The sequence below is a fragment of the Phanerochaete carnosa genome (assembly GCF_000300595.1).
Source record: "Phanerochaete carnosa HHB-10118-sp unplaced genomic scaffold PHACAscaffold_3, whole genome shotgun sequence".
Taxonomy (NCBI): Eukaryota; Fungi; Basidiomycota; class Agaricomycetes; order Polyporales; family Phanerochaetaceae; genus Phanerochaete; species Phanerochaete carnosa.
Window position 1 is genome coordinate 955199 of NW_006767630.1, and position 10405 is coordinate 965603.

Here is a 10405-nt window from a genome sequence, read left to right on the forward strand (position 1 = left end):
GTTAGTACAGTCGTCGGGGGGGGGGGGGGGCATCGTCTCTGTACTCCGAGGCAGGATATATGGCTGGCTGTAAACATCAGGAACTTCGTGCGTCAGTGGGGCTGGGAAATGCTGCAGGAAGTGAGCTGTCAGTTGCAATGCACGAGAGGAGTAGCGTGAGATGTACGTTTCCAACTTTCGTATATGCACATCGTTACTGAAGTTCGGAGCTATTCAAGGCGTATACTGGTCGAGCCCTCGTTCGTCCGGGTGAGCTCCACACAAAACAGGTGATACGCCACCGCGGTGCTGAACTAGGCCCTCTTTACAGTTCCTGAAGCTGTCGAGCACCATCGGGTGGAACAAGTGAGTCACTCCCGCTGAACGTGCGTGACGTTTGCCTCCTCACCTTGTCGTCCCGGCCAGCGTCCAGCCGCGCTCCAACATGGCGCGCCTGAAGGACAACCAGAAGCTCGACCAGGCCACGCGCGACCGCCTCGCGCGGATGATCGGTGCGCACGAGGTGAACGGTAGTCCGCGTGCGCTTCTGCACACACAATACGTGTCACTGACGCAGGTTCCTTCCCCCTCGCTCGCGCGTCAGAACGGCATGGAGAGCCTCCCGCTTTGGATCGGTGCCGTCGTAAGTCTTCGCCGTTCTAGCGATGAGAATTGGGGGCGGCGTATCTGACGTTGATGGCAAACTTTGTTCAGCTCGCAGGGTATACTACCAGCATCCCGCACAGCACGCTCAACACGTTCGCCGTCGGATAGTGAGTTTCGCCTGCGATGTTTCTGGTGTGGACGGGTTTGATAGCGTGCCTTTTGCCAGCGTCGGCCTGCGCCTCCTGTACAACTTCATCTACATCAACCAGACCACCGAGGCTGTCGGCAACCTCCGGTAGGCTCCCCGCCTTTTGCACGTCTTGAATTCTCGCTGATCGAGTTTTTGTCTCAGGTCTATGACTTTTGCTGGCCTTTGTGAGTCGACTGCTCTCTCCCAGAGTCCCGGCTCGCAGCATCTGACCTTTTGCGTGTGTCACAGCGCTTCCCTTGACTCTCCTCATCAAGTCTGCAAACAAGGTCGCGGCGACCGGTTCTGATTATCTGTGCCCACTGTCTTGGATGTACCTCCCTCTTTCTTGGCTTTAATTCAACGTTTTCGCATCTAACTTGTCGGACACTCGAAGGCTCGATGCGTCGCGGCGCGTCGTGCGCGCCCTGGTGAGACACGGACCGAGCATCCGATAGACCAGCGCTCCCGCTATTAGTATGAGGTCATTGCGATTATGTAACTCCTGACATGAGGTCGCAATGAACTTCACACTGCTTTCATGTTCTCTTGATACATAGGACCTCTATGGCACGCTCATCCTTATGCAGGTCTGGCGGATGAGTGCTATCGAGCTGAGTAATAGGTGCGAAAGTTCTGTATGATACGCACCGTCCTGCAGCGCTGTGTTCTCCCACCGAGTCCCGAAGTGATGCATGCCGGAACTGGGCACCCCCACGGGCCAGAAACATACAGAAGATTCCATCTCCTTCTAATCTCGAACATGTGAACTGCTTTCCACTGGCGGCCACTGTACCTTGATTTCAGAGAGGTTCGTTCCAAGCTCTGGCCTTCTTCAACATAGTCCTCGCCCGCAGTAGAGCCACCTTCTGTCCGCGCCTATAGGCTGTCCCGCCATCCAGGAACCCTTCGATCCAATGAAATGCCGCTGGCGATAATCACGCATGATGGTGTATGAAAGATATCGTCCCACAGCTATAGTTTGGTCTGCCCTTGTATGGGTCTGAGCCCACCGTGTCTGAGTCGAGCGTGGGTCAGGTATGTGCATGTAAGTAACGCCCACTCGTACGCCACTCTTATGGTGACCGTCCCAAAGGGATGTTTTGCGCCCCAATCAACCATGCACAGGTCCCGGAATACCTGGATCGTTTCTGCATCAACTTCGCTGGATATTGTTTGTCCTTGTCTCTTCTATTCGATGCGGTCTGTCCGGCTGCAGTCATTGATGATCATTACCGATGTTCATTCTTTTTCTAGGATGCTCAGGGTGCTATCTAATAGGCACGAAGCGTGTGTTGATACAAGTCACTTATAAATTGAGTGAGCGATGGTCTGTGCTAGATGCAGCTCCGCCGCACACCCTCACGTTCACAATGTCAGAGCAGTCAAATCAGACCATTTCTCAAATCTACTCGCTGGAGTAAGCGTAAATCCCGTTCGCACTTGACAACGCGATACTCATGCATTCGCTCTGCATTGGTAGCCTCGTAACGGACTATGCCGAGGGAGCTACCTCATGCGAGTACATCTTTCGCCTCCCATTCCACGACTCACAGTGTTCCTTCCTCAGCCCTCGTCGTCTACGAGTTCTTGATTACCATCTCCGACGAAATTGACATCTTGTGGAAGAGACCTGTCACCGTATCTGCCGTGCTATTTGGCTCAGTACGATGGTGCATGCTCATCACAGCGACACTTCAACTCGCGCCAACAACTCCCAATGTAAGCCTCGAATATCGTTAAATGACAGCAGTTCCAAATGACAATTCTGGCAGGAGTAAGTACAGTTTGTTTGGAAACCCTTACACGTACAATTTGCTCACCGAAACCCGACACACAGCTGCGCACCGCTTTATATCCTGACCGAAGTGTTCATCCTGATCGGCTTTGCTCAGACCGCGGGTACACCTCACATAGTTTGCTCGAGTCCAGACTGCCTGCTAACTTACACGCACCAGTCTTTTCTGCCCTGCGCGTCTTCGCGATCTGGGATAGGAGCCGCATCTGGTCGCTAGTAGTGTTCGCGCTGAGTATGGCACCGTTCATAGTGAACCTGGTGCGTGTCGCGTCTACTCATACCTGTATACGCTCTGGTTGACACTTCTGTGTAGGTCTTCACGACGATGTCGAGGTTCATGATCGTCGCGGATCCGGCCTTCGGTGTGGCATGCGAATCAACGCTCCCATTCTCTCCGCAGGCAAATGATATGTATATACACACGTCTCACTGTTTCTGGTCCACGATGCTTATCTATCACCGCACAGACGTGTGTCATAACCACAAATCATCGCACTCTGTAGATGTTGATGGAACCTGCTTAGTGGCATACATCACCCGCAGTTCGCTCGTCCTCGCCGACACGATTGTGCTTGTCCTGACGTGGATCAAGACATTCGGAAATTGGAGGCGTGCCCGCAGTGTCAACGCCCAGGTATCACTGGCGACGTGTCTACTGCGTGACGGTCAGTAGTCTTCCATGCAGAGTTGTATTTGCTACTACTGCTGAGCGCTGAGGCCTGGCTGCCCACACAGGCACCATCTATTTCATGTGAGCATAACAACAAAGGCGACCAGTCGAGCGTAGCTCATGGGTGGCAACAAATGCAGAGCTTTGTTAGCGGTAAACATAGCCCAGATACTGACCTACAACTCTGCGGTAGGTCCTCGACATGAGTGCATGGGCTGACGGCTGACGCTGTGTCTAAGATTGTGACACCCGCAGCGGAATTTGTTGAGATCCTGGTGGGACCACTACAGTACTCTTCGTCAGCTACCTTGGTACTGATTAACGCGCCATGCAGCCTCAAATACTCATCCATCGCTTCATGATCAACCTGCGAACGGTCGATCGGGAGGTGTTGAATTGCTCTACGCATATTACTAATTGGCAGCAAGAACAGTCGACGATACAGTTCAGAAGGCCAACGAATCGGCTGGGTAATATTGGAGAGACGCTGCAGAGTGGCTGGGACGACGACGAGCCCGTGGACGAAGAGATTAGCCTCGCAGAATTGGATGGGGCAGGACGGGGCGAGAATAGTGCAGAGGCATGAACCGACACCGACGACTAGTACGCGACATTTGTAATGTATGCGAGCAGGAGGCTCGAGGCCTATGGTATCGAATAATTGCCATCGCGCGGAGTATCGTGAGGCCTCTTCAGAGTGCGTTCCTCTGTATCAGTATCAGCTCCTAGCCTTCTATCACTGGGTGCACCTGCTGCTCATCGCCTCCAGGCGCTCATGATAGCGAAGATCACCGAAAGACCCCACAGCCGATCGGCCCTTTGTTTGCTACATCTTTCACCATCGTGCCTCCTGCTGCTACCTTAGGAAATTCGTCAAGACGCCAGCTTGCTTAGGTCAGGGCTCTAATATTCAACATCATCTGAAATGTTCCAGCTTAAAATCAGGCTTGACAATGGTGCCAAAGTCTCCGCTATCGGCCCTCGTAGCGGGCTGCAGGGCGAGAGATTCCCTTGAAAACACGAATGACAGGAAGCACATAATTGTACAAGTAGGTCGGCGGGGTCACGGCTACTATATAGGATGCGTTGAAGGATGCTGGTCGCAGGTTTCTTGATTACACTTAGTGAGTATTTTAGCCACATCATGCACTGTCAGTGCACAATTTTCACCGCACCTGGCACCTTTTGGACTGTCAACACGAGGGTAAAGTGGAACAGATATCTTATCTTCCCAAACACTTGCGCCGAGAGATCAGTGGTGGAAGCCAAGGCTGATGTAGAGGATGCTGCCCCAAGCAGCTCAACGATGCACCGCGATTGCAATCACTGAATACCACGGGCTCTGAGTTTTCTGCTCTCATATGATGAGCTACAAAAGTTGTTATCTATCTGGTACAGTGTATACTCTGGCATAGCCTTCGGTGTCGGGGTTATGCCTGGCGTTCAAGTTGGTCTCACGAGAGTTGTGTCCCGTCCAATTCTGCGGTATCATTCTCCTCTTCTACAGGTTCGTCGTCGTCCCAGCCGTTCTGCAGCGTCCCTCCAATATTTCCCAGTCGATTTGTTGATCTTCTGAACTGCACCGTTGATTGCTCTTGCTGTTGGTCTGTAATACGCATAGAGTGGTCTAGAACTTCTGAGCCGGCCGTACGTAAGTTGATCATGAAACGATTGATGAGCACGAGGGGCTGTATGGTGAGTCATTGAGCATCACAAAGTCCAGCGACAAGTAGGTTACATACCACGTTCGAAACTAATACGCCCACAGACGACAAGTCCTTAAGTAGAACATCAGCTATCCGCACACGTGCTCATGTAAGACATACTGTAGGGGAGTTGTAGACTAGTAGCTGGGTTATGTTTAGTGCTAGCAGAACGCTGTGGCCGTTTTTGCCTGTGAGCAGCCCTCAGATAACAGCTTTGCTGTTGCACTCACATGAAATATAAGGTTCCTGCAAGCGTAGTTAGACCTCAGCCACAGCAAATGCGATAACCTATGGAGGATAACTAACCGTCACGGAGCAAGCATGTCGTCGATGACACCTTGACATTGTTTCTGCGTGCCCGCTTCCAGTCTCCAAATGTCTTAATCCATGTTAGGATGATCACGATCATGTCGGCAAGGATAAGTGAACCGCGGGTGATGTATGTGACTACGAACAGGTGCCATCAGAAAATCAAAGTACTTGGTTGAGGCACATACGACTGCGGGGGACAAATAAGCAACCAAAAATGAAAACAGAGAAATGCGTACACCCACATATCGTTCGTCCGTGCAGAGAACGGCGAAGGCTTTGGTGTGCATATCGACACCGAAAGGTGGTTCCACGACGACATTGTAAATCAACGTCATTGCTACAGTCTGCATGAGATAGTCAACCAGAGCACATACGAGTCTGAGCAGAGGAAATTCCCACAAGGTTCGTCGCAAACGGTGCCATGCTCAGTGTGAACACTACCAGCGACCAGGTATAGCTTCTACCAGATATTGCGAAGACGCGCAGAGCGGAGAAGACTAACGCATGGAAGTCAATGGATATTCCGAACTCGAGCAAGCTGTGCAAGGCGTACGTGCAATTTGAATAAACTCAAGAAGGGCGAATGAGAAGCTCAAGATATTCAATGGTGTACAGCTGTGTATTGGATTCTGGTAAGTAGGCTATTTGCGTGGGAGCTTCGGACAGATTGAATTTACTCCTGTAAGAAGTGTCACTTGGAATTTTGTCACCCAATAATGTTCGAGGCTTACATTTGAAGTCATCGGCAGAATTTGGGAGGTCACTGAGAAGAGCATACACCATCGCACCGAGCCAAGAAGCATGGCGGATGCGGTGATGGGTCTCTTCCACACCATCTGAATCTCATCAACCATGGTGATCACGAATTCGTAGATGACGAGAGCTGAGAGGCAAATAGCATGAGTAGTGTGACGGAAAGTGGAGTATGTATTTACACGCGACAGCTCCCAAGACATAGTTTCCTACCTGGCTGGAAGATGAACGCATGGATATTATATTACAAAGCACGAATTTATCTGAGATGATGCTTACAGTTGCCAGAAGAGTTGAGTAAGAACATTGGTTGACTGTTCTGACATAGTGAGCGTAGGGGATAAAGAGAGGTGAGCTGCATCGAAGGTATGTTTGTACCTGCTCGGTATATAAGCGATTTGGCCGGCCATCTATCAACATACGCTCCCCACATATTGGGTAGTACTTTTGCTCGTGGGAGGAGCGAGCGTCGACAGTGTCTACCAGACAGACTGTATCACATAGGATGACTACAGTAAGTGATTAGGTCATGCCTGGCAGAAGCAATTGCGAATATTTCCCAGCGCGATGAAACCTGTACACTGGTCACCCCGACCGAGATACAAGACATCTGCTGCAATGGCAAGTAGATGCGGGAGATATCTTGCCAGCGTAGGCGGGGAAACACAATTTGATTGACTCCTGGTAGCTATCAGAACAAAATGCGTCGCTACCCTTTTGTTCGTAGATCAGTTCCTGCCCGTGTAGGTTAGAGACTAAAAGTTGCAGCGTGGCAGTGGAAAGTTACTCATTGAGCTCGACACAGCCATGGTGGCTCTTTTAAATGTCTAGGTGTTTTGTCGTGCCTCCAGCTACCTGATACTCGAAGCAGTAGATCAATATGCACACGAGAGTGAGCCAGACGCTAATCGCAGAATGCCAGCAGTTTTTTCAGTGGTTGTACCAGCTCAACAGCTGATGTCGTCCAGAAACTGTTGGATACAAGCTACCCCTTCGATGACACCTAACAATGGCCAGTGCTGTTCGGCGATGCCGGGCGAATGTGATGTCTTGCTGTTATCAAGAGCGGAGTCGCTGGAGATGCCCGAACAAGCCCGCTGTCAAAAAAACAGATGATGCCCAGATCAAGTGCATGCCAACTCAGCTCAGCTCAACTGCTGTTGTTGCCCTCCAGCGAGTACGCTTTACCTCGATCGCACTGCCTTCTGCTGATTCTCCGCTCGATTGCGGTTGCTCCTCAGCTGGAAATTTTTCACGACGTAATCACGAACTTACCTGAGACGGGAAGCTGGTAACCAAAGAAGTGGGCTGGTCTCCGAGTCAGCAGCACTAGAGAGAGAGAGAGCTCAAACATCCTGCACGCTTCCACAAGCAAGAAACGCTATCATACTGCTAAAACGATGAAACAATCACGTCAGCTCGCGTGTGGTCTGCCAGCAGCAAGTGAGTGAAAGCTAACGAACGTGAGCGATGTGAAGTCCTGTACCATCGTCCTCAGCATCTGGGGTGCCTGCATGTAGGGCGCCGTTCACGAACGCGATTCGTCTCACTCGAGACTTGGGTTCCTCACTGGCAATTTGAGCTGTATGCATTCTCGACACTCACTAAATACGAGACGTTTTGCAGGAATAGATGTACCGCAAGTGCTACGCCTGAGAGATTGAATTAAATATGTTGCCAGAGGGAAGTCATTTGGCCACTCTGAGACCGATCTTGTGGTAGCACTCACCTTCACTGAAATTGCCTTTCCTTTCCCTCCATGTCTCAAGCAACCGCAAACACCAAGGTGTCCTTGGTTGTCCTTTCGCCCTCGCTCTCTGCTTCATCCACCTGTGCAGCCTCGGATTCTCGCCCCTCTCCGTTTCTGACCAGCCGGAAGTCGCAATATTAGACAAGCTCCCTTATCAGATAGCTGTGCAATTGCGCGCCCTTTATACCAACACAAACATGACGTCCATAATACTCAGCTTCCAAGTACAGAGCGGGTCAACCGCCGATCCTTCGGCGCATTTGCGGCGACTATTTGTCCAGCGTGTGCATGGCGTTCGCTGGGAAAGAGGCGCCAGCCGTTTGATGCGATGAAGACTGAAGCCGAGGGTCGAGCGCCCCGCTCTTGAGCGCGAAGTTGATGCCCCAAACATTTTGTACACAATTCTTCGCCTGCACAAACCTCGTTGACAGCTGCCAGACTGTATTCTGTCTACCAGGATTCGCTCCCTGAACCTCAGAGACGACTCGACATGAACGATGACCGACTTCACATCTCCGCCGTGCATGGTCGCTCGAGCCCACAACTATCTCCGTCGACCCTGAGCAAATGAAATGTTCGCACATATAAATACTCGGCACGCTGTCGGTGGCTCGAAATGGCTGCCAGCTACGCCCTTCGCGCTCTCGTCAACGTGCTTTGTACAGTCGTCGGGGGAGGGAGGGGTGGGGCATCGTCTCTGTACTCCGAGGCAGGGTATATGACCGGCTGCAAGCATCAGGAACTTTGTGCGTAAGTGGGGCTGGGAAATGCTGCAGGAAGTGGGCCGCCGGTGGCAATGCACGAGAGGAGTAGCGTGAGACGTACGTTTCCAACTTTCGTATATGCACATCGTTGCTGAAGTTCGAAGCTATTCAGGGCGCATACTGCTCGAGCGCATGCAGCATGATCTATTCCAGACATATAAGCTACGCACTACTGGGCCCTATTCAAGTTCTGCGATAAGAAGGTGCAGCAACAGTGTAGGATGATAGTGTAAGGCGAGGCATGCTGCAGCCCCAGGGTGTCTGCGCACGACCAACGTTTCCCACTGATACCAGAACGGCGTGAAGCGCATCACAGCCACACTGGATTGCCAGCATACGCTGTCTCTGGGTCCTCCACTGGGTGCGCCGTTTGTTATCTTTGCAAGTTTGGCGTCTCAAGAGGAATGCACATCACTCGCGGATATTTTGCGACGAGACGTCAGTAATCTTCGGCCACCCCAAGTATATCGACATCTCGTGCTCTTACTGTACAAAACATCGGCGAAGTGCGCTCTGGGCGTCGAAAATGACTACAGCTGTCAGATAGCAAATTCAGACGTCCTACCGCGAGCCGATCCGCATACCCGCGCACCCGTACGCACAGGGCCCGTCGTCGTCTGCGCACACGAGTGGCGCGGCCGAGGATGAGGGGGGCGGGCAGCAGCAGCAACAGCAGCAGTGGGCGAATCGACGTCGGCAGCCCGTCCTGGTGCGCCCGTGTGCGCGGGCGGGACACCCGTATGCCACAATACCGCGGTCCAGGCTGAAGAGCTTCGACGTGCCCCCCTGGAACAGCGCCACGACGACGATGTATGCTGAGCTCACGCCGGACTATGTGCGCGAGTTCGACCCGGACGATATCCGCTACTCGCCCGAGATCGCCACCCCGGTGGTTGTCACTGCTACCGCCGCCGCCGCCACTGGCACCGCGCGGCAGTAGCACCAGAAACAGCCCCGGGAAGGGAGGGCGGCGCACCACCACCCGTACGCGGAGGCGTCTAAGCGGACGAGCGAGCTCGTGTTCAGTGACGCGCTGATGCGCACGATGCGCACGAGCATCGACAGCGGAATCGGTACGAGCGACCATAGTGGCGAGCACGCGCATGAAGTTGACGACGACGCGGCGCCGCCGCCGCGCCCTCCCACAGACCGTTCTGCCAAGCATGAAAGCCAGAACATCAAACTCTACGGGTGCCCAAGAGCATTGGAGGCTATCTATACTCGCGTTAAAGCCGGCCTTCAACCGCATATGGTGGGAGCGCACAGGACACGCTGACGTGGGGCCTTCCCTGGATATCAAACGCGCTTCCGTCGCGGTTTGCAGGCCATCCCCGTACCACCCACCCTCCACACCATGCTCAGCCTCAACACACCCGGTCTCGCGCTCTACTCCATCCCAGGGGTGTGGTTCATCGCGTTCTACCCCTCATTCGTCCGGGCGAGCTCCCCACAAAACAGGTGACAGACCGCTGCGGTGCTGAACGTCGGTCTTCTTTGCAGTTCCTGAAGCTGTCGAGCACCACCGGGTAGAACAAGTGAGTCGCTCCCGCTGAACGTGCGTGACGCTTGCCTGCTCACCTTGTCGTCCCGGCCAGCGTCCAGCTGCGCTCCAACATGGCGTGCCTGAAGGACAACCAGAAGCTCGACCAGGCCACGCGCGACCTCGACCAGGCCACGCGCGACCGCCTCGCGCGGATGGTCGGTGCGCACGAGGTGAGCGGCAGTCCGCGTGCGCTTCTGCACATGCAATACGTGGCGCTGACGCAGGTCCCTCCCCCCCTCCCCCTCGCTCGCGCGTTAGAATGGCATGGAGAACCTGCCGCTTTGGATCGGCGCCGTCGTAAGCCTTTGCTTTTCTGGCGATGGGAACCGGGGGCGGC

The 10405-nt window shown here is 53.3% G+C and overlaps 4 protein-coding genes across 4 annotated transcripts in view; 3 read left to right on the forward strand and 1 right to left on the reverse strand.

The window, feature by feature from the left end:
• Nucleotides 1–183: 183 nt before the first annotated feature.
• PHACADRAFT_206558 (uncharacterized protein) lies at nt 184–1151 on the forward strand (the record flags this gene model as incomplete). Its single annotated transcript, XM_007392962.1, has 7 exons — nt 184–249; nt 311–345; nt 406–622; nt 694–752; nt 812–880; nt 938–960; nt 1025–1151. 7 exons carry the CDS (start codon nt 184–186, stop codon nt 1129–1131), a joined length of 576 nt encoding a protein of 191 aa, XP_007393024.1. The 3' UTR covers nt 1132–1151.
• A 1118-nt stretch (nt 1152–2269) lies between these two features.
• On the forward strand, nt 2270–3919 carry PHACADRAFT_206559 (uncharacterized protein; the record flags this gene model as incomplete). The annotated part of the gene is made up of 9 exons (XM_007392963.1): nt 2270–2494; nt 2668–2674; nt 2731–2828; nt 2884–2932; nt 3095–3235; nt 3306–3321; nt 3381–3429; nt 3480–3515; nt 3575–3919. 9 exons carry the CDS (start codon nt 2270–2272, stop codon nt 3824–3826), a joined length of 873 nt encoding a protein of 290 aa, XP_007393025.1. The 3' UTR covers nt 3827–3919.
• A 552-nt stretch (nt 3920–4471) lies between these two features.
• On the reverse strand, nt 4472–5593 carry PHACADRAFT_206560 (uncharacterized protein; the record flags this gene model as incomplete). The annotated part of the gene is made up of 7 exons (XM_007392964.1): nt 4472–4928; nt 4983–5018; nt 5067–5118; nt 5177–5192; nt 5253–5393; nt 5427–5445; nt 5501–5593. The coding sequence occupies 7 exons, from the start codon at nt 5591–5593 to the stop codon at nt 4695–4697; spliced, it is 591 nt and encodes a 196-aa protein (XP_007393026.1). The 3' UTR covers nt 4472–4694.
• Nucleotides 5594–9318: 3725 nt separating this feature from the next.
• The window catches only part of PHACADRAFT_251461 (uncharacterized protein), a 2740-nt gene continuing 1653 nt past the window's right edge, over nt 9319–10405 (forward strand). Inside the window, 3 exon segments of the mRNA XM_007392965.1 lie at nt 9319–9598; nt 9674–9877; nt 9880–9963. Coding sequence (XP_007393027.1) covers nt 9880–9963 — 84 coding nt within the window. The 5' untranslated portion in view covers nt 9319–9598; nt 9674–9877.